This window comes from Argiope bruennichi, chromosome X2 (genome assembly GCF_947563725.1).
Source record: "Argiope bruennichi chromosome X2, qqArgBrue1.1, whole genome shotgun sequence".
Taxonomy (NCBI): domain Eukaryota; kingdom Metazoa; phylum Arthropoda; class Arachnida; order Araneae; family Araneidae; genus Argiope; species Argiope bruennichi.
In genome coordinates, this window is record NC_079163.1 from 15,559,429 (window position 1) to 15,584,176 (window position 24,748).

General features: G+C 28.0%; 1 protein-coding gene across 1 annotated transcript; it reads left to right on the forward strand.

Annotated features, from left to right (window-relative positions):
- LOC129960851 (protein tumorous imaginal discs, mitochondrial-like) lies at positions 1–24,748 on the forward strand. Its single transcript, XM_056074546.1, has 10 exons — positions 1–282; positions 370–500; positions 1,348–1,647; positions 1,765–1,917; positions 5,829–5,976; positions 8,932–8,999; positions 22,959–23,087; positions 23,172–23,287; positions 24,020–24,117; positions 24,519–24,748. The coding sequence occupies exons 1-10, from the start codon at positions 135–137 to the stop codon at positions 24,617–24,619; spliced, it is 1,392 nt and encodes a 463-aa protein (XP_055930521.1). The 5' UTR covers positions 1–134; the 3' UTR covers positions 24,620–24,748.

The window sequence follows — 24,748 nt, forward strand, 5'->3', positions numbered from 1 at the left end:
CTCAAAACGTGCTTTCTGCAATAGTATGCAGTATGCATTAAATGGGAAAGTGACTTAATGACACATTCTCCCGAACACATTTGAAGAACTCATGAATAAAATATTTTTATATAAATTAAATATTTTAATTAAATATGTTTGCTAGTATACGATCGCGGAACTTTAAATTTTGTACATTACTTTTGAAAAGTTACGATGAACTGCCTTTTACTTTTTCAAGAAATAGTGTTCGATACTACTCAAGTAACATTTTTCGTAAAAATCATGTATTTAAGTCTAAAGGTAATGCTTATGTGTTGTTAAATATGTATATAAAAACACGTGAAATGTTTTATTCATCATTGTTTGTTTCATATTTTTTCATTCTAGTATGTTTGAATACATTGAGTTGTCATCAAACGATCTATACCACCAGCTCACACTTCTCCAAAGATTATTATAAAATTCTTGGCGTGCCTCGCAATGCAAGTCAAAAAGACATTAAAAAAGCATATTATGAAGTGAGTTTTATTGATTTTTTTTAATGTTTTGTAGTACTTCTTAGTTATTAAATTGTGTATAAATGTAGAACTTTTTCGGAGATCAAGTATTTTTTAGAATGAATTATTTCTATTCAATTATGAATAAAAAAATCCTGAAGATTATTCTGTTTTAAAGGGAATAACTTTCTGTGTGATTTATCATTTGGAAAGACATACTTGAAGTATAGAGAGTGAATTGTTGTCAAGTTTCACAAAATTTTGGTTTGACATCTTTTTTAAATAAACATATAAATCTTTCGATAAGTGCTATTATGTACTATAGTGGATAGAAATTTTTATAATATAATTAGGTTATAAAAGGAAACATTTTCTTTATGATTATGATGCTGTCTTGGGTAATAAATTTTGGGTTGGTTCTCAACATCTCAATTAGGAGCAATCTTTCTTGACATTTCTTAATATTTTCCTTTTGTGTAAAGTATTTTAAAATGCATTAGCTAGGCTTTTATTAGATACTGTTAAAATTAGGAATGTAGTTGATATATACTTAAAATATAGGACATTAAAATATAATGTATACTCATTTTATACTTAAAATATAGCACATACAAGTGTTTTCTCATTTTTCAAAATTCGTTAAAGGAATACAAATGCTTATTATCATGCTAATTAATGTTAAATTTTTTAGCATATATTTTAAATGGTTAAAATTAAAAACATTATGTTTGCATATATTGATAAAAGTAGAACATATTGGTTTATTATCTTTGTTTTTGAAATTTGTACATGTTTGTTATTTGTATTAGAATTTTTATCAGCTATAAGACTATATACTTTTACCTGAAAATTATTCTAATATTTATAGTTAGCTAAGAAAAATCATCCAGACATCAATAAAGGTGATCCTGAAGCAGAAACAAAATTTCAAGCTGTGAGTGAAGCCTATGAAGTCTTAAGTGATGAAAATAAAAGGAGACAGTATGATCAATTTGGAACAGCTGCACATACTGAATTTCCAGGTGCCGGAGCAGCTGGTGGATTTCATGGATTTTCATCATCATCTATTGATCCAGAAGAACTTTTTAGAAATATATTTCAGGGATTTCGTTCAGGATTTCCTGAGTCAGATTTCGCTGAATCACAGCAATCATATGGCACCCATGAAGTTAGTGTTAAATATTTTAAAGACTTTTTTTATTTCTCCGTTTTACAAAGAATGAAAGGAGAAAATATCTTACTTGTGGCTTATTCTCATGTTACAAATTTTAAATTTATATTTTAGGTTACCATGGATTTAACTTTTGAGCAAGCTGCTAGGGGTGTTAATAAAGATGTTTATATTAGCATGCATGACACTTGTCCTTCTTGTCATGGTTCACGTAGCCAGCCTGGAAGTAAACCTGTCAAATGCAATCATTGCAATGGAACTGGTTATGTAAGTATAACAAATTTGCTTTTTCTATATGTAAGAATTTTATTTATTGCTTTCATTTTGTTTTGTTTAAATTGTTATAGTCTGGACGACTTGATAAGAATTGGGTTTGATAATTCTGGTTTTTTTATATAGGTTTTGTTCATTTAAATTGCTTAAGTTTGAGGCATTGATAATTACAAATATTTATATTAGCAAAATTTTCTGTATAAAGCAGCTTTAAATAATTGTTCTAAAAGGTAACCAACCTTGTCAATTTGCTGAACTTTTTCTTTTTTTGTATGTTACAGTAATCCTACCTGTGTTTTTCTCAACTGACAAAATCCTACTCTTTTAATTTTTTTACTATAAATATTTATTAGGAATTGATGCTGTTCTAATCACATGACTCTGGAAAGTTGACAGTTGAGCTTCAGCTTTAAAATAGTTGAGTACAATTACTTAGAGGAAGTAAAGTATGAAACTGAGATCAATCTGTAGAGAGATAACAAGATTTTCATAGATATGATTATTTTGAACTCAGCACATCTTTCCTACCTATATCTTATTATTGACAGTGTTGCTGAATTGAGTATATTGAACGAGTGAAACTCGGCTAGATTTGTTAAAACTTGATTATCAAAATAAACTCAACTGATAGTAAACAATTCTTAATATACCTACTAACTTGTCAAAGCCAACTTTACTTGGAAGATAGTTTCTTCTTCTTTTTCTTAATTAATTCGATGTCTGATAAGTGTAAATGCTTTAATTTTTAAGGCAGAGAATTTGACAATAAACCAGATAAAAATTTTCATTACCTATTTGTAAACTTCATATAATGATATTAGATTTTTAAGTTTTATGTACTTTTCCTGAGTGAATTGTCTGGTATACATGTGGCCAGAGTAAATCATATTTAATTTATAAAAACTGTTTTCGCTGTTATAGATGTCGAGTCACTGCAGTTGTCTTTTAAAATGGAAAAAAGCAGATGTCCTTGCAAAAATGAACTACAAATTTTAACAGTTCCAATATCATTTCGTGTCAAAGACACAACATATTTGTGATTAAGATATATTTGTGTCAAAGCCAATTTGAAACTTTCCTTGACCAATACTAAGAAAATGCCACTGGAAAGTTTTGATGTTTTAAAGTTTAATTTGACTTGGTAATTTTTGACTGGTTATAGTTTTTAATTTAGGTTTCTCTATTATGTTTATATAGATAATTTCATATGCTGCTTTGTTAAGAATATGGATTTAATTGTTTAACTCTTTGGTATTTTATCCATTTGCTATCTTGCATGTAGTTCTTGTTATTAATTTAATTCAATTTCAGTTTTGCCTCCTTTGTTTGTATGTCGATGAAATAATATTATCTGCATAAAAACGTTCTGATATATCTAATTGATACATTTTATATCTCCTCTTTTCACTTTAATTGAATCTTGGTAAGACCAAAATGCACATTTTTACTATCCTTTAATTATGATTATGACAGAATTTTAAATGAGTTTTCAGCTAATATAACTGTAAAATTAAAGATTGGAGATAGTGTATAAAAATAGAAAAAACAAATAGATTAAAAAGTTCTTGACTCTCTTTGCCAAAATATTATTTTACAGGCACAGATATATATGAATAATAAAACCTAGATCTTTCTCACTCATACAAAAGCATCTTTGTTTTTATTGTATTTGAATTATTGGAAATTTTTTTCCACCTAATTTAATTTTCTTGAACAGTTTTACTTAACCACTTCCTTGATTATTCCGAGTTATTTTGAATTCATATATATTGCAAATAAATTTTATCTTGAGAAAACTCAGACATAACAGAATTTATCTGTGCAAATTATTTTATCATATTTTACTTGGTCTGAAGCTTAAAATGAAAGAAGATATTCTACTTTGATTGGCTGTTGACCAAGTTTTGTTGGAGAGCTTTACCATTGGATAAAAGTGTTAGAAACGTATTTTGCCCAATTATGTGGCTGCTAGATAAGTAAGGATAGTTATGTAGAAAAAGAGTAGAGAAATGGTGATTGGATGCAAAAGTGATGCTGATGATTTTTCAGATAGTGATTATGAGAAAGTGGACTTTGAATATAGTGGATTAATATTTAATTTTTTTCATTTGTCCAAAAATTACTTGTGAAAGTAAACTGATAATAAATCTAAATGCTCTCATGCCTTAAAAAAATTCAACTTTAAACCTGCGTATTATTTTTTGTTTCAGTCCCTTATATTTAGTAATTGAATAAAGAAAGATGAAATTTTTTCTAAAAAATTGGTAATGTAAGCAGTTAATATACAGGGTGATCTGTAAAGTCCTTTTAAATCCTTTAAACTCAAACTGGTATCTTTTATAGCTATGGAAGTTGCAAGTATCTATAGTTAAAGTGGCTAAGCTCAATTTATTGAGATATGTTACTATGCCCCTAGTAGTAAAATAACATAGTTACAAAAAAGTAATGGAGCCCAATTAGAAAAATATATGCTGTATCGTAATAAAAATGCTAGAAAAAGTTTCATGGAGTTATCTGTAAAATTGGCAGATATTTGTGATAAAAATTATGAACTTTCTGTGACTTGAAAATGGGTTAATCTGAAATTGAAAAGTGTATTCCCCAGTATTATCATATGGTTTTTCTGAGTTAAGCAATAGTGAAGTCAAATTTAAGTAAGGAAGAAAATAAACTATAAAAATATCTAAAAAAATGCACCCAGGATGGGGAATCTGAGGCTATGTTTTTCAATTTTAGATAAATCCTTTGTGGAACTGCCATTGGAAGTTCATAATTTTAGTTACAAAAATCTCTTCCAGTTTTACCGACACTTTAATGAGATTTTTTTGTGCTTTTATTATGATATGGCATGCATTTTCTTAATTGGACTTTTGGACTGATCTCCTTTATTTTTTGAATTATTTAATGTAATTTTTTTTATTTCTCCATTAGGGACATATTTGTAACACGTCTCAATAAATTCAGCATAGTCACTTCAGTATAAGTAAATATTTCTTTCCTGGCTATATGAGATACTATTTTGAATTTAAAGGGTTTAAAAGGACTTTACTGATCACCATGTATAGGTGTGAAAATGAGATATTGGATGGAAAAATTTATGGACATCAGTGTTCTACTGTAGCACTGTGAAATACATTTTTCATTTTCTTCACAGTTAAAATATTTTCTCCTCCTTACTCAGTACATCAATTTTACATTAATATATAGAAAAATTTGTGCCATATTAGGGATTGTTGACACCGATTGGTAGTAGTTTTGTTTATATTATAACAATGATTTTATTAAAAAAAAAAAGAAATTAACATTTTCTATTTGTGAGTGATTCTGAATTTACATAAAACAAAATCTTGGTAATGAATGAGGAAAAAAAGGGGAATTTAAAAAAAATATAATTTAAAGTGTGCATAATTGCTTTTGGAAAATGCTTTAACACATGTGTACTAGAAGTACTGCAAATTTTAATTTCAGATGCTTCGAGTTTTGAAATTAATTCATCTATGAGTGGCCTAATTTCTCATACATTAATTACCATTTTCTGTTTAATGATATATTGATGAATATAACTTTACCCATTTTATGGAAGTTGGTGATTATATAAGTTGCTAATACTATAAATGACGATACAGCAATAATTGTATGTATCTAGTTTTTAAAAAAATGCCCCCCCCCAGGTTATTACTTTATCTGAATTTGAATTCTTGTACATGTAATAATCTGAATGAAAAAAAGTATGGAAAGACTGTTCCTTTCCCCCCTCTGATTAATGCAATTTAAATATTCATGAAGTCAGGGAGGATAATAATGTTAGAAAAATACTGTCCATTTAAACAGGTGGTAGATAAACAATGTTGTAATTCTCTTAAGGTAATGTATTATTCAGAATAATTTTTTTCCCTGCTTGGAAGGAATCAATATCCACTGGACCCTTTTTAATGAGATCAACGTGTAGAAGGTGTCATGGAACAAAGATGGTTGTAAAAGATCCTTGCAATGTTTGTGATGGGAGAGGAACAACAATTCAAAGAAAAAAAGTAACTGTGCCTGTACCTGCAGGTATGTCAAACTTCTTTTATTTGTGTGTATGTTTTTTTTAGAGAGAGAGATGAATTATAAAAGTTAAAATAAGGACAAACATGTTTTTATCACCTAATTTATAATTCTAGGAATTTCAATTGTTGCTGAGATTTAGTTAATTATGGTGTGAAATTTCAAATTTTTTTTGTAGCATTTTGCATTTTTATGTAGTGAAATATTTTTTTAATGTATTGTGAGGCATCAGTTTAAAATATATAATTATTACTTAGATCTGCATGTCTTTTGTTCAATTAGCCCAGTCTTATAAAGTCCTATAAATGTTTTGATTTTTTTTGTAATATAATTGCTATTCAAGACTGTGAAAAGAGTACTGAATTGAAAAGGAAATTGTTTTTATAAACTGATAGTTTTAGCATTTTCTAAATCAAAAATTTAAATATTAATATATTCTTTAAATTTTTAATGGTATCCTTAATATAAAGGCATGCTGAAAGACAGCTCCATCTATTATAGCAGTTTGATTATTTACAATAATAACTTTCTAAGCAATGTTAACCATTATGTTTAAAATTAACCACAAAATCTTTTGATTCTATATCAAGAAATGTTCTTCATTTTTTCAATTCCTATTCTTTATGACTTAAAGTATAAATATATTTCTGAGGCAATCATTTGCAAATCAACTGTTGAAAAGTCTGTTACCACACAACCAGTATTATGATAGAAATGGCACATCATCAATGGCAAAATCATTCAACAACTTTTAAAATCTATCTAAAATAAATTTGCTGCTGTGCTTCCTTCTAGTAAATATATATATATATATATATATATATATATATATATATATAATATGCTTCTTCTTCCATGTGATTGTATTGTTAGCATATTGTCCATTCATTTCATTAGTTAATTCATTCTTCTCAATAATTTCTTTCAAATTATCAGATAGAATGTTAGAAGTTTCCCAAGGTGGAGAATTGAAGTCCATAATTTTTTTCCTTAACTCTAGCTTTGTAATCTAAATATATTGGAATGACTAAAAAAAGCTTTAAAAGTCTTATGATTTTATAAATTTGCAATTATTAAAATAAGAATTGCATTTTCTAAGTCTCTTTGTGATAATTTATCAGGAATAAAAATCATAGTCTCGACATTTATGTTCTAGCACACGTAAATTTAGATTTTAATATGCTTGAACTAATTTTAATTTGGAAGTATCATCCAAGTATCTAATACTGTTGTGGTGAGCAACAATATAATAAGCCATTGTATCTTCAATAGTGCCAAATTATTGTCCATCCCTACTCGTCTGTTTATTTCTGAATAATACTGTAAGCTATGAGGATTTTATTTTCGCAGCTTCAGAAAGAGCTTTCTGAAATTTCATATGGATCATTGCATTTTTATGTCCTTTATTATCTATATTAAATATTGGCTTTGATTTTTGAACTCAATTTTCCAAATTTCTTATCATAAGCAAATTGCTTTTGTAACATTGCCTTGAAAATTCTCTTACATTTTTGAACTGAAGATATCTACTTGTTTTGTGCTTGTATTTGTATATTGCATTCTAAAAAAAAAGGAAATTCAACTATTTCTTGATCCTCCATCCATCCGTACACATCCTCCTTCCTTCTACAAAAAAGCCATATCTATTACAATAATATCAAATTTCAGTGTAAAATTCAGGATTTATCTTAAAAAACATTTTTGAAACCTAATAGTGTTATATAAATCAAGAGCTGATCAAATTATTATTTTTCGCAAGTCTTCCACTCATAACCAATACAAATATGCAACAAAATATTTTTTCAAATAAAATAAATAAATTTGATTAGAAGAATGAACTTCACTCTTTGTCTTTTGCCTAAAAGGGCACCATATTCTGTGTACAAGAATCTATTTTCTAAAATTTAGGTTAGGTTATGATTTGACCAAATCTAAATGTCATAATGATAATTTAACAATTCTTTGCAAAATTTTTCTTTTGTATGTGCACTATGAGGATGAATTAAGGTAAAATTCAAATTTAATAAAGTATCATATTAAACTTCAAAATCCTTTTTTATTATAAGGAGCATATTTAAACGTTTTAGTAAAAAAATATCTTTTTGAAGTTTCGCACAAAAATTCTCAAGTTTTTAAATTGTTTAGCTTTAGAAATTTTTATTTTATAAATTAGATTGTAAATATTTAATTGAATTATGTGTTTAATTTGTATGACTATTGCAAATTAATTTTAAAAGAGTATAGTTAAATTATTTATCATAGAGCAGATAATTATTATTTTCTTCAACAAAATTTCCACTTTTGTGAAGAATTTTGCTGTTAAGCAATTTTCACCACCTCCCCACTTTCATTTATGTAGGAAATGCAAGTTCACATATAAAAATGTTGCATCTATAATGAGATCTTGTTTGATAAAGCAGATTTTCTCCCACTTAAGAGTAAAATGCTTTCAATGGAGAGTGAAGAAAATTTTTTTAAATTCTGAACAATTATTTTTTGATATCAACTGATTTTAAAGCATAAGAGGGCCAGCAAATAAGATGATGAAAATGCTAATAGAATTATAAATTTTTCTTTGAGTTTATTTTACTCTTCACTCCCCTCCCATTGATAATTTAAGTTGATTAATTTTATTTCTTGTGTGCTTCATTTTTAAAATACCGAGTGTTAGATATTCAATATGCCTTTTCTATATTGATTTTCGCTTTTATTGGATACCTTTAAAATATGAAGCACTGTTATAACATGATTTTATATAAGTAAATATATATATATATATATATATATATAGTTTATTGATTTTGTTATAAATATATGAAATAAATGGTAACTAGCTGATTTATAGTTATGAGATATGATTAGTTTATCTTTAAATCATATCTTCTATATTGTATATCAAAACTGAACAATATCAGTTTTGTACGTTTTGATTCATAATTGAAAAATAATTTTCTTTGACAGGTGTTGAAGATGGACAAACTGTCCGAATGTCATTGCCTAATAAAAAAGAACTTTTCATAAAATTTAAGGTAGGCTTCTTTAAAAAAGTGCATATGACATTAATATCTTGTTTTGTTACACTCTGATGATATTTCTTTTCTTATTTTATTCCATTTTTTAAAAAGAAATATAAATTAGATGAAAAATATCTCTCTATGCATGTGCATCATCTGTCTATGCATATTATGTGTCTGAGATGCATATTTAAAGCAAATAGATACTGAACTACATTATTTAGTTTTAATATTTATCTAAATACATACATGTTAGATACCATATATTCCAAAATATTAATGCTGTCATTGTTAATGCGAAATAATCTTCCAAAAATTTCAGCCCTGGATCCAAAAAATTTGTCTTCTATGTAAAATCATCTTGGTTGCAGATCGGTTGTTCAAGCAAATGGTTATCCATTGCCAGAAACAGGCCATAATCAGATTAAGCTACATCAGCACCTTCCGTTGTCTTGCACTATTTTGTAAACAAGGTTTTTTTTTTTTTTCTTCTTCTTTTTTCTTTTTTTCTGTTGACTAGTGCTTACTGTTTCTGATGTGGTGCACTTGCAACACTTTGAAATTGAGCAAGTATTTCTTAACTGTGATGGATATACAATCCTTATGAATTTTACTTTTATCTAGGAATCTCAAAGAGCCCTAGACCATTGCTGGTCCACCAAACGTTGAGAAGTACCTTCAATTGATAAATTTTTTGTCTCGTTGCAATTGCTATAAAATCTGCCCATTTCTTTTGTGTTTATTGTACAATACATATATCTTCTCTCATGCAGTGACAGATTTTGACAGTGTGAAGCCACAAGCACAAAATTGTTTTATGGCCCACATTATAAATTTGCTGTTGGCACAAAGGCTCTTGTCGTTTCTGTTCAAAGAAAAATTCATGCATTCTTTTCCCCACTATCCATCATTTTTGCATGCATAGTGAATTATAAAATATTGACTTTTTACATTTAACTAAATGCTATTCAGATTATACAAAATATCTAAAAATCTTCAGCAAATGACATTTTAAACTATGATAAGTTATTAACATGCATAATAATACTTTGAAGTCTGAAACTAAATACATATTACAATAATTTTTTTTTTTTATGAGAAACTAGTTTTTATACCTTTCCTTTAGTGAATGTTTAAATTGCATATATATATATATATATATATATATATATGCTTCAATTCATTAATATTATCTTTTTGCTCAATGCCTGGAGTATTATGAAGCATATTTTTGTATAAAATTGTACATTCTTTAAGCAGCTTTTTAGAAAACATATTTTGCGATTTGTATTTTTAGATGTTTGCATTTAATGCAGACAAGTGTTTTAATTTATCATCCATTGCTGTGATAACAATTTCAGTGCTTGAAAATTGAAAATCAGGCTAAACATTTGTGTTGCTTCAAACAAGTAGTTTATCTTGTTGCTCTTATATCAGTTTCTATTTTTCCCCCTAAGACAAATTGCCTCTTGTTCTTCAAAATTATGCAGTATACCGAAAAGTCATTGCAATTTTGTCATTTCAGTTTGTAATATTCGAAAATCATTATCATTTTGAAACTCATGAAGAATTTTTACATTTCCTTTATATAGATTGTGTTTCCTTTATATCATTGCTTTTATTCTATTGCCCATGAAACAGAATTATGAAGAAGAATTTTATGTCTTTTGATTAAATATGCAATGAATTTAAACTTTGTAATATCTGATAATTTACTTTTTTATTGATTGCTATTTTAATCATTAAAAATATTTATTATTTTACTTTATTAATTGTTATTTATTAGCATATATGCTAAAGTTGAAGTTGATTTAAAGCTGAAAGAACTACAATATAAACTCAATTTTTTGATATATTTTAGTTAACAAGTAACTTTGAAAATAGTATGGAAAGAGAAAACAATCATTTTTTAAGTTGGAATAGGGCAGTACATTTTTATTTTTAGCAAATTTGAGTTTTTAAAAGCTTTTAATTATTTTTAATGGTTTTAAATGAAAAGATTTTAATAGTTTAAAAAATAATTTGTCTGAAATAACAGTATGTAGCATTTTGAATATAAACAATGTTACAATGAAATCAATAATAATCAAAATAAATAATCACCCAGTAAACGCTAGGCAAAATCAAATGGGCAAGGTGGCCACAAAAAACGAAATATAAAGCTTCTGAAGACAGTTAAAATGAAGGCATTTTTTATTATAGTTCTTAGTTTTGACTTCAGATGAGCCCAAATGAATACAAATTATTGATGGTATTTTATTTTAGTTGGAAATTGTGACCAAATCTCATAGTTTCTGTATCTTAATTCAACTTTTTCATTGATAAAATGATTTAAGAGTGAAGTTAATTATGTAATTTTTCAAGTGATCCCATGGTTATGGTGAAGTGGAAATTTTATGTAGGAACTTTATATTCTATCAAAAAAACATTACTTATTATCCAATTCACTATTAAATTTACTGGATGAGATTACTTTTAATTCTTTTTAATTAATTACAATAGATGCTACAAAAACTGCTCTACATTTCCATGAAACAGATTATAACAACAACAACCAAAAAAAAATGTAAAAGTTTAGAAACATTTTTTTTTCTTGTTTGTATGCGAAGTATAGAAGGAGTATTGTAATTAATCGTCAAAGAATTTTAACATGAGATTTTGATGAATGACCTCATTTCTTATCTCCCAGAATTCGAAAAACATATTTTTGACATGTCTGTTTGTCTGTCTGTCTGTGAATAAAATTACTCCAAAAGCTAGACGGATTAAATTCCGTATGTCGATATAATGATCAAATGTGTAGATTTTTGTCAAATTTTGAAATCCATCCACGGGAAGTCTTTCTATCAGTTGGAGCATAAGCTAATTCGTAAATACAGTATGCAAAAAGCGATGTCGATAAAATTTGGTACACACATTTAGTATCTAAAATATAGATTCTTATCAAATTTTGAATCAAATCCAACAAAAGGTTGATCGTCTATACTGTCTGTACTGTTGCATGCATGTAAACACTATAACCCCCAAACACAATGATTTAAATCGATGAAGTTTGTTATGTTATCTTGTAACTAAAACTATAGTTCTGTATTAAACTTTAATTTCAATCAGTCGGGGGGAAAATGCATGGGGAATAAATTCACAAGAAAAATTCTATGAAAGACATTTACAGCCTTCCCAAGATCTACAATTTTACGCTTGGGGGGGGGGAGATAAGATCCTTATTGGAGAAAATGTAAGAATTTTTCAGCGATAGCCCTCCCGTTGGTAAAAATTATAAATAATTTCTAAATATGGTTTCTTTAATGTATAGTCAGCAATTGGTTATATGAATTTTTTTGTAACTTATTTCATTTCCTTTCGTTTAGAAACGTATGAAGATATTATTTTAAGTATGTTGTCACAGCAACTTTTCAATTGAGAAAAATATCAATTCTATTGATTCTATCTATATATTCTATAATTCTATCTTATCTATTTAGAAAAATATATTTTATATATTTCACATTTCATAAGTTTAAATATTTGTCTTTAATGATTGGAAATAATTAATGTTTTGAACAACCTTAATAATTGCAAAGTTAATATAGGAGCATAAGGCCCAATTTATACCCTTACCCTTTAATAAGAATAAGGAATAAACGCAAGGAATTTAGGCGAATTTGGAATACTTCTAGGGAGGGGTAGTATGTGGAAATAAAGATATAAAGGTGGGCACTAATGTTAGCAATTATACATAGTAGGGTGGTGTTGGGGTACATGGAGCATTAATGATAGGTCAAGGGATGCACAAGTAAAAAAAAAAGTTAAGAAATGCTGAGCTAATTCAGCAGTTCAAATTACCCCAGCTGATCTATTCTGGTTATTTAATTGACATCTTTATGATAACATTTTGTTACAAACTATTTAAAAATGATTACACATTCCCATTATGTGCATGAGTTACTAATTGCCAAAACTTTCAAAAACGAATGTTTCATGCTGTTAAAAATTGCCTTATGTTTACGGCAGTTGCCGAATTGCAAATTCCTGTACCAGAGCAGGGCTCCTTTCTCTGATTCTGCGTAAAATGGAGCATGGACTCAGCTTTGTGTTTATGTCAAAATGGTTTTTGAGGCACTCTAAGTCTCGAGGTGAACATTTGTAATGCGTTTTTATAAATCTGCCACTGGCTACATGTTTATATCTGATCCAAGATTGCAGCTATTTTGTGGTGAGACAGCAATGAAAAGCAAACTATAAATTGCTAACGCCTATTTTTCGGTAAATTTGTGAGACACATGCTGAGCTTCCATTTGTTCCCAAGGTTACGAACATGCATTTTAATCAGCCATTCCAAACACTTGTGCTAGCTTCTTGTATATTTAATGTAGATTACACTGAGTGTTCTTCAGCAGGGTTTTACCAATAGTGGATGGGCTTGTGGCTTGTCTTGTCAACTCTTTTCCCAATACATATCAACTTGTCCAATTTTTCCATTTGTGCTTATCGATGTCTCTTCTTGCTGAACTGTATATTTTTTACCAGCTTTGACAGCACTGATGGTTATGTTTAGCTCATAAATGAAATGTGGCCATAAAACATTGTTTGATAGGGTGCGTAGCGTCATGAAAAGTGTTTAAATTTGAAAACCATTTTTAAGCACTTTAAAAGTGCTTAATTTTGATGAAAAGTTCTTAAAAAGTGCAAAAGTGCTTAATTTTCTTGTGAAGTCGAAGAAAGCTTTTCGTTTTGTTTTGTTTCCCCACAAGTTGAATATGATAATCCGAAATCACGTTCGTAAAGGCTTGTATACCGGGTATATCAAAAAAGAAAACCCACAAAAGGGAAGAATTCGAAGTATTCTAGGGCCTCCAGCACATATTAAGATAACGCTTATTGATTCTTTTTTTTCTTTCCTTCCTTTCTCTCCCCCCTTCCGATCCCCCCTTTTCCTTCAACATGTGCATTTGTCTGTTTTTAAAATACTGGATTAGTTATCTGGAAGGGGCAGTACAAAATGCGTACTATGCCATACTTATTGCGAATCGAAAAACATTCCAATTTTAATTGTTAATGTTTAAGATGTTGATGAATTTATTTAAGTTATGCCTGGTAAGTATATATTTAAACTTTTATGTATTGTTAAAGAAGAATATGCGATATGGTCCTATCAACGGAAAATATGAAAATAGGAGGATGAATTTGATGCGCCAAAACGATATATCGAACATGGAAAAAGCTACTTTAATATAATTATACTTTAATATTCATTTTGTCGTTTTCGTTAGTATGTCGTTTTTGAGCAACCGCATGAAAGACTTACTGCAGGTATTCAACTGTACCATATTGAATTGTAATTAATTGCGGTATGTAATTACATTAATCAGTCGCGTAAAATCTAATATGATGAAATTTTAACTTGGAAGCCTTAAATTTTCAATGATCGTGATATCTGTTCACGGTATTTTTTTAATGTCCCCATTCATTTGAATATTTTTATTTGTTGGACTAATCTTGCCAAATTTGATTAAGGAAAAAAAAAAAAAAAAAGGAATCTTCTGGATCTTGTACTTAAATATTACATAGAAATAAATTTTTTTTCAGGATTTAGATTCTATTTTATAAGGATTTTTTTTCTTTTCTTTTTATAACTCATTTAGAAATTTTTCCCACAATGAATCTCTCTTTATATATAAAGTCTTGTCCTGAGCAACGCCCATCATAAAGCAATTGAAGTTAGGAGCATAAAATTTGGGAAGTTGTTTTTTGGGCGTTACAGGCACATTAAGAACTGATTTCTCAAATTTTTAATTCGAAGTTTAATTAAAAAATAGAATTTTAATGTATTTTCATCATAACATCAAAGCATATTATCGCATAAAAATTATTTTAACCCCATTTTAAAGGTTAAAAAAGAATAGTTTTTGTATAGTAAAAATTTTATTTGGTTGAATGTAATTTTTAAAAAATAATTTGTGTTAAATTAATTTTGGATAGAGTTTATAGCAAATATTTTTATTATAATGAAATTCAAAATGCTATAGCTGCTTCGAATCGTTGAATCACATTATTCTGCAGCTGTTAAAGTTGTAAGAATATATATATATATATATATATATATATATATATATATATATATATATATATATATATATATATATATATATATATATATATATATATATATATATATAAGCATTATTTTATGTGAAACAGAATGCAGGTGTGACAAGCAGTGAAGAGATTTTGTATTTTTAAGTTCGTTTTATTCTCTTTCGGGAGGCAGGCATGATTATTTACAAGAAGGCGCGGACAAGGCACGTCCGCCACTGCGCGTCACAAAAGAAGTCGGGAAGAAGAGCGAAATAAAATATCCCTCGTCTTATATAACATGAGATATTGATAGGGAAAATATTTTTTTACAGTGCTAATATATTAGTAAGATTCTGATAGGGATTTCTGACGTATGCCAATCACAAGTAAGGAAAACACAGGGATCTTTAAAAAAAAAAAAAAGAATCTGCTTATTGGACATTTTTCTAGACCTTTACGCTGAGCGTGTGAATGTATCGGCGTTTAGCCGATTCAGGAATTTTACAAAGCTCTTGAATTAATTAAGTAGAGACAGTGGAATCGGATCAGTAAATAAGAGAATATTTTAGAATGAAGTTACTATGGGCTAAATTAAGATAAAACCTTGGAAATTAATTAAATTGAAATTAGAGTTTAAAATATCATTACATATATGCTTTCTTTGCTTTTATTTAAATTTAAAAAAAATTAAAGCATGTTTATTGAATAAAATTCTTTATTTGATAAGTTTTGTTAAATTTTGAAGCAATGCGATGTATTGCCTCGCACTGGCTACAAGAAAAACTTTAAAAAAAAAATGTTTCAATTGGCATTTTTATTTTCTCATATACAAAATTTAGAGAAAATATTGCAATCGCCAAAAAATTCGAAATCGAGATTTTAATGAATTTCCACGTTTTATGCCTCCTTGCATTCGAAAACATATTTTCGGAAAAAGTCTGCCTGTGACAAAGATAACACAAAAACACTTTGAGCTAGATGGATGAAATTTGGTATGCAATCTTCACACCAAACTTGTAGATTTCTGCCAATTTTCCAGCAATATCCGTTGAGAGGAAATCTGTTTGTGTCTGTCCGACTTTTCGAATATAAGTTAGTATGATAACTACAAAACGAAGACAGCTCGATAGTTAAAATTTGGTACACGGATTTAGTATCTATTGTATAAACATCTGTCAAATTTTGAGCAAAATCTAACAATGGGCTCTCCCCATGTAGGTCTGTACTTTCAGAAATATATAAATACGGTAACTCAAAAATATAATGACCTAAATATATCAAATTTGGTATGTAATTTTGTGATCATGTAGTTTTGATTCAAATGTTTGTTTTAATCAATTGGGAATAGGGATTGCAATACCGAATACCGGTATTTTGAGCCATTTGTACAGTTTTGTAATACCGGTATTCACAAGTTTAAATACCGTTTTTTCGGTATTTAATAGAAATTTTTTAAATTGTCTCTACTATATGTTCAGGGATCGCCAACATAGCAAAATAGTATACGTTTTTGTTTTTATGTCTCCTTAACGGACGAAATTAATTAGACTGTGAATACAAAGTTGCATCGTACAATCAAGAGAAGTGATAAAATACTGTTTGTCAACGGATTGTAAAACCCTTCGCGCTTTTGCGCATGCGTTAGGATGGGTTTAATTCAACAAAATAGGGGTGAGAGAAAAGATGAAAAGAGGAGATTATTGCATTTGACAATGAAGACTCTCGATTTTATAAGACTTAAACATTACAGATAATTAATAATACAGAAGGGAAAAGGTACTAATGCACAGTAAAATATTTCAGAGCAACTTTTATTTAATAAAAGGGACATAAGCATTAAATTATGAAGAATAGATGAAAAATTTCTGTTCTTAAAATTTTTTTACTTTTAATGATGGAACGATTTTTGAAACTGAGAAATCTAATCCAAAAAGCAATAATCGACTTAAACCTGCAAATTAATTTTTCAGATAGTGAATTTGACTTTATATCCATAACTGTATCAGCTCTACTTCCAATGAAACTGGCTGTTGAGGCAATATGTCAGAGAGACTAATTTATTAACAGCTAATGCAACAATAAATTTCATGTTGCAGTCATTGAAAGTACAGCACAATCATTATCTGAAGAAATATATATTACATTGAAAAATCGCACACAAGAAAGGCATATCGAAATAGAAAATGTCTTACGGTATTTACATAATTATAATGATTTTAAAAATGAAAAGAAGAAAAGAGACTAACCAATTCAAATCTGATCAAGTTTATAGTAAATTTTCTTAAAATTTTTTACCCACAACACTATCCACATTCAGAAGAATTGGATACAGTTATCGAAGATTATGATGACACTAATATCGATAGTGAAAACGAATTGTCTCTTGAAAAAAAAATTAGAATTAGCGATAAATAAAAAAATTTCAATCAACCAAAATACAATACGGAAATCAGCTATATCCAAAACCATCTGACGAGAAATCGGTTTATTTGAAGATGAGGGATTTAAATACTTGGAAAAAGTATATCTCGCATTGCTAACAGTACCATCAACTAGCGTAGATCGATAGCTAGTAATTTTTGCACAAAATTACGTTCTAAGCTTAATGACAGTATAATTGATGCAATATGTTTTTTAGAATTGAAAAATTTGTAATAGTATCACAGACTGAATAGTGATATTTTCACTTTTCTGTGATTTAAATAAATAAGATGTTCCTTTACTTTTTTGTGATTTTTTAGTTACTGTTATAATTTATAAGTTCCAAATTATTGTTTGTGATATTTGCACTTTCTAATAAAACTGGCAAATAAAACAAAGAAACACCTGTGTTTTCTTTCTTTTTCTAAAATTTCTAATACCGGTATTAAGACCGGTATCCCGGTATTAAGATCTAAAAAATACCGAATACCGGTATTGAACTTTTGGTCCGATATTGCAATTCCTAATTGGGAAGATATTGCGTCTAAAACCCAAATTCGCTTTTTGAATACTTTCAACCGCATGCTAGAGATTTTTGATTTCATGAATTTGCTTCCGTTAGTTATGACAATTAGGATTTTCCTTTGTTCGTAAAATATATATAACGTTTCTTCTGTAATTTTTTTTGTAAAAATTTTTGCTTATAGGTTAAAAAATAAGTTATCATTAAATTTTAAGAACGCTTAACGTTCAAAAAAGAAATTTTACTACACTTTATAAATAAGAGGCGATAAGACATTTTCATTTTAGTCAGATCATTTGTCATATCAATGCCATCCAATTTCAGCAAACTGAAGAAAATCAAGAGCATTGTTCATTAGTAATTCTTATCCGTTTACCACAATTGAAGCTATTTCCTGGGCTCTGCTTTTTCCGTTTTCCTTATCATGTAATATATAGCTAAACACCGTCATCTTGAAATGGGATGTTTCTTTTGTTACTTTTTATTTCAAAACAGGATTGAAAGTCGCAATGAATAACTGCTATGCTAAAATCGTATGCCTTATTATAACAGTGCCTACATGCTTTTTTTAACTATTCGAACTACATTAAATCATATCTTTCATATAGAAGCTAATGTGGCACAATCTAAAATTAATTTTATTTCCTCTTTCTATACAGCAAAAGTAGTTTTTTTTATCAGTACTTCATATATGTTCATATAAACCTCTGGAGCTAGTTCTAAAATTTGAATTTAAAGGGCAGTGTAATGATAATGATAGTTGCATAAATTGTGGCATGAAAATATTTCCTAAGCATGCCTATTGTCACTAAATATATTTTGGCTAACAAATTATTTTTAGAAGTGATTTTTTTTTAAAGTTTGATTATGTAAGTATCGTTATCTCCTAAAGAAAGGTGGGGAAAAAAATCAATTTTCCGAATATTGAATTCTAATAGTTTTAAAAAGTTGGAATTTCACGAATGTCACATGCTAATGAATAGAAAAATATTGACAAAGATTATACATTGTATCTTCAGTTCGTTCGAAGTTAAAAAAAATGAGTGGAAAAGAATAAAAATTTGTTTTGATCCTACAAATATACAGAATGCGTTTTTGTTTTCTAGTAGTGTTTGTTCACCACGAGAACACTACCAGACAAATGTCTATGTTTACGGCGTGCGTTATAGAAACAGGTTTCTGTAGGAAAAGTCAATTTCGAATAGGAGGAATAGGACGGAAGTCTGAGGGTTATTTCTTTTCTTGGCGTCAATTTGAAACGACTTTGGGAGTGAAGAATTTTTAACCAAAAATGATAAAATGAATGCAGGAATTTATGGATACTTTATTGCTACGCTGCTCATGACTACTGATATACATTGAAAAGTAAATCTCATTTATCACTCTATTATTTGAAATGACTGTTCGTAAGAGAAAGGTTTCTTTGAAATAATTAGATTTTTTTTCAAGCCGGAGAAAATAAATAAATGGTCATCTGGAATACTATCTGAAAACAAACTTTTACAGCTATTTTTAAGCAAATATTGTAAAGCGATGTTAGGTTTATTTATTTGGGTTTTCCTGCCAGTCCGCGACATCTGGCACACGTCTGAATGAGCACTTAAATATTTTCAAATTCAGAATATTTTTACATATAAACTTTGCGAAGTTAATTATGTTGCAGAAAGCTTGTGCATATTGAAAATAAGTTACAAATCAAAGATAGATTTTTTTTTAAATCTAAAATTTTTGGTAGGGTAATTGTTTATTTTATGTTTCGGAAAATAGTATATACTTCAAAAAAATTAAATAAATATAACTTTCGAAAAGTTTTATATTTAATTAAAGATTTATAAGCATATTTAACAATGAACATTTTACTTTATTTTGGAATATATACAACCTTATATAAAAGTTACGAAATAATTACGATTAATTATAATATTGTTTTCATGTTAAATTAGACAGATTACCTCGCGATTGCTCCGGAGAATTTGATATTAAACACGTACATAAATTTAAAACAAATGAAATGAAGACGATTAATTTTTTGTCATGCATGATTTTACATTAGATTTCTTAATTATTTTTTTCTTCTTGTGCAATCGTTAGACATACAAATAATTATTCAATTTTTCTATTTGATTTGCATTGCTCTTTGTATACATATGACAGGAATATCAGATATTTCTAATATACCGAGTATTCAAATGATTTTCATCTTAGTAAATTATATTTTGAATTTGTTTTTAAAAATTGAATGCAATAATACCTAATATCGCCAGTTTGGTGCCAAACGTGCCAATGTAAGAAACTTGAATGAATTTCTACCCAAGTGAAATGAACTCTTCGTACAGTAACCTGTTTCTTTAACACCCGCCGTAAACATAGATAATTGTCTGGAAGCGTTCTCGTGTTGGGCATACAGTAATACATTTTATTACTGCCTGATGACAGAAAAATATTTATAAACCATGCTAACGATTTTTTGATCATGCATAATGCCTTAAGTTATAGAATTTAGATGAAAAAGTGAAGTTTCTACCCTTTTGCAAACAGATGCATTATGATATTTTAAATTATAAAAGTGCATCTTACTGAGTATTTGCTAACATGAATGATTTTATACATTATATTTTGATAATATATTATTTTACAGTTTGTGTGAATTGTACAATTTTTTATGAAATGCACCAAAATAATTGCAATTCAAGTTCCATCCACATCTTATCCAACCATCTAGCCAATTATGGTGTCTTAAATTATGTTCATTAGTAGAATATGTTTTGAATTCAGCCATTTTCAATAAAATTGTGATTTTGTGGATCTGAGGAGCAAAGTTGATCTAATCGAGCGACCTTTGCATCCATCTCCGAATATTATTTATTTTTTATTGTGACTTGTGTGACACATTTTTGAACAGTTAAGATAAGGCATAAGAAATTTAAAAAATGAAATTCTAAAGAATTTTATTTTATATGTAATGAAACAATTTCTTTTGACAAACTTTGTATGATTGAAGATGGTAACATGCCATATTTTATCCTCTCTATCAACTCGTTGTTTGTGGTTTTTTGATGAGGTATAAAATTCTTACAGACTTCGGATTCTTGTTTTTTTATTTAGCCAACTCACATGATGTTATCTCTAATCCACTATTATAATCAACAACATGCTCTCGCTGTGACATGAAATTGCGTTTAATTCGATCGCAAGATAAACACTCCTTTTAATGTCATCCAGTTAATGTTTCATTTCTTGAAAAATCTTTAAAATATGTTTAGGACTTAATTCACTGACTGATATCTCCTAATGTTGTTGTCTTTACTAAGATTAGTTTTATTTACTGATCTTACTTATTTTTTATTTATTATTTATCTGTTTTATTTATTTAAGATCAATTAAAAATTTTTTTATAAGATTTTATTTCATTTCCTTTGCTTCGAAATTTATATTGAAGATATCTCCAAAACTAAACGATTGTTTGTCAGATTTTCTAAATAATGAGGCTATTGTCCAAGTCATATATTGTTCAAGTCATATTGCCATTGAAGTGACGCAAACAAATGGACCACTACAAAGAGTACTGAATATTAATTTCTGTGTTGAAATTAACATTCAGCGCCCTCTTAATTCATTTACGCATAGTGTTTACTACTTTTCTACTTCAGTCAATCATTTCCAGTTCATTAATGTCTATCAGTATCTTCCAATAACTTAATTTGCACTTAGTTGCTTCATTACTGGTCCAGTCGCCAGTTTTATGTCATTGACATGTTGGTTACCAGGTTGACAAATCACGCTAATATACTTCCCGCTCTTTATTCTTTGATACATTTTAGTTCCTTATTTTTTATTGAAAGATAGTATTTTTTCTGTTATCAAAATATATTCTTTTTGTTTGTATGAGCCAATTTGTATCTTGTTCCATGGCCTTCATTTAATAAAATACTGCATATATTTATATGATGATATTCCGATTTTTCAGATAGTTTCTAAAATATTCGGTCTTTTTCTAAACTCAAAATGTAGTGCATGAACTTTAAATGTAATTTTTCAATTATCAGCTAATTAAAATAAAGTACCTAGACGTTATCAGAAACTAAAAACCGTTGTCTGCATAAGATATATTTTTTTTCCAAACTTTAAACCCTTTATGGGAATTGAAGATTCAGTGTATAATTTTTTTTTCAACCTCATTTGAATTTGATACTCGAAAAATCCATCCCCCCCCCCACACACACACTTTATCCTGCTGTTCAACCATTTATGCATCAAAAACAGAAACCATCTAAATAATTTTTTACTTTTTTTTTTTTGTGATGCTATTTGTGGTTATTATGCTATTTATAATTTCCCCATCTAATAAAGGGGTTTCTGATTGCGAATTTGATTGAACAAGATGCTTGTTATCTTTGCAGTCGCTTCATTTTCCTCTTGTATTTATCTTCCTCTTGTATGGTTTATGTTGATTCTTAAAACTGTTTGTAGTACTGTAATGTTCATTTTAGAGATGAGGATGATATGCTATTGTAGTATGTTAGAAGTCTTCACTTTCAAGAGTTGTTACTTATTTCTAATGGAATTACTTTCCATTAGAAAGTAATTTTGCAATTTTTTTTCATTTTGTTATGTATTATAATTGCTTTTGAGCATAAATTGCATAATTTTTTAAAAAATCCATGTACATTGTTTATTATTACATACAACAAATTCTACCTCATAGATAGATACTCTTGCATTCGATTCTCGATTTACTCCGAATTGGGAATGATAACAATAGTAATATCATATAGCTTTATTAAATTCCTATATTTAATTTTTATTTAAGTGATTCATTTAAGTTTTGAATGGTTCTGAAAATAATATATCTTATTTATTAATTATATGATTGATTATCATGTAAATGAAAATATAAAACAAAGACCACGATCTGCTCTAAAGATCATTAATAATTCATGTTTCTTATATTTTAGGTGGCAAGGAGCAGTTATTTCAGAAGAGACGGAGCAGATATTCATACTGATATAACCATTAGCTTATCTCAAGCATTGTTAGGTGGGACTGTTAAAGTGAAAGGATTATATGAAGATCTTGCCGTCAAGGTGAATGAATGTCTTTTGAAATAACCATTTTCTTTGTATTATTTTTATGAATTATAGAGTTAACAAATAAATGTGTGTTTTTAGATTGCACCAGGAACTTCATCTCATACTAAGATTCGTTTGGAAGGAAAGGGCATCAAAAGAGTTTCAAGTTATGGTTATGGTGATCACATCATAAATATTAAAATTAAAATTCCTCAGTAGGTGTTTGTTTTAATTTTTAAAGAGCTTTCTTTAAATCTTATATGTCTATGTAATCTTAGATAATATATGTAATTATAAAGAAAATAAGATTACATGCTTACTCTCTATGCTTTAAATTTTACAATTTTTAAATTATAAAATTTGAATTTGAATATTGTTCTATTGGTATTGGTTCATTCGGGTGTTGTGCGTATTTTAAGTTGTAATATTGATTCAGTTATCTATTTGCTACGAACTGTAAAGAAATCTGCGCATTTGTAAATGATAAAAAAAATTTACCTGTGATATGACAGCTCAATGATTAAGCTCTATGAAATCTAACCTTTTGTGTATATATATGAAGTCATCCTTGTATTCTTAGTGACAATACCTAGAAGTTATGTTTGAATATATATATATATATATATATATATAGTTAAGTTGCTTCTTTTTAATCTATCCTCTTTATTAAAGGTAGATAATAGTTTAGCCTTCACTGTTGGATTTATTATACAATCTTAGATTTAGATGCTATGTTACATTTACACTAAAAACAGGTTTAGACAGTGAGTGTATAATGTGAGGCTATGCAATTCCTTTATAATTTAGGCATAAAGTTAATAATCTATCCTTATGGCATGATAAGTAAAGTAATTTTTTAGCAGTCAGTGCATTTCATTTATAATATTTCTAAATTTATTGAGTGGAATTTTTGATGACTGAAATTTTGTAATTAAATTTTCTTTCAGAAAGTTGTCTCAGAAACAAAAAGCTCTCGTCACAGCATTTGCGGAACTAGAGACGGACACTCCTGGTAGTGTTGAAGGTGTCGTGTTGACAAATGAAGGTGTGTTTAGTTTTATTAATTTTTTTTTTATGTAAGTTAATGTTATGTTCTTCGACTTTTCATTTAGTGGTATAGTGCTAATTAAAAATCCTTTTGAATATATTTGAATGTCGCTAACTTTGCAGGCTTGTAACAATATTATGCTTATTTTAAATTATCATATGATTTCATACAGATAATATTACAGTAAAATGTATATTTGTAATTATAACTTTCTCGTTATGAAAGCATGCTGTTTTCAATGATTTATACTGTCACAAAGATGCAAGGTACTGTTAAACGCATATTAGCAATAACACCAATTAATTTGTGTTAACCAGCCTATGTACAATTAAGGAAGGTATTGCTGATTAGGTTTCTTTATGCATTAATATATTTAAATGTACATTATTATTTTACAGGAAAAATTGCAACAACAGGAGACGATTATGTATATCAAATTAGAGCTGTTTTAAACCCTGTGGACTCTGATGTTGAAACCAGTAAAAAGAAAAATGGTTAATTTTTTGTTAAAATTTGTAGATGAATTTTATTTCAGTTTATGTATAGATGGTGAAATATATTTTATGACTTCAAAAAAGTTATAAAATTGCATACTTTATTTGAAAGTTGTAAAAATAAATCTGTTGAA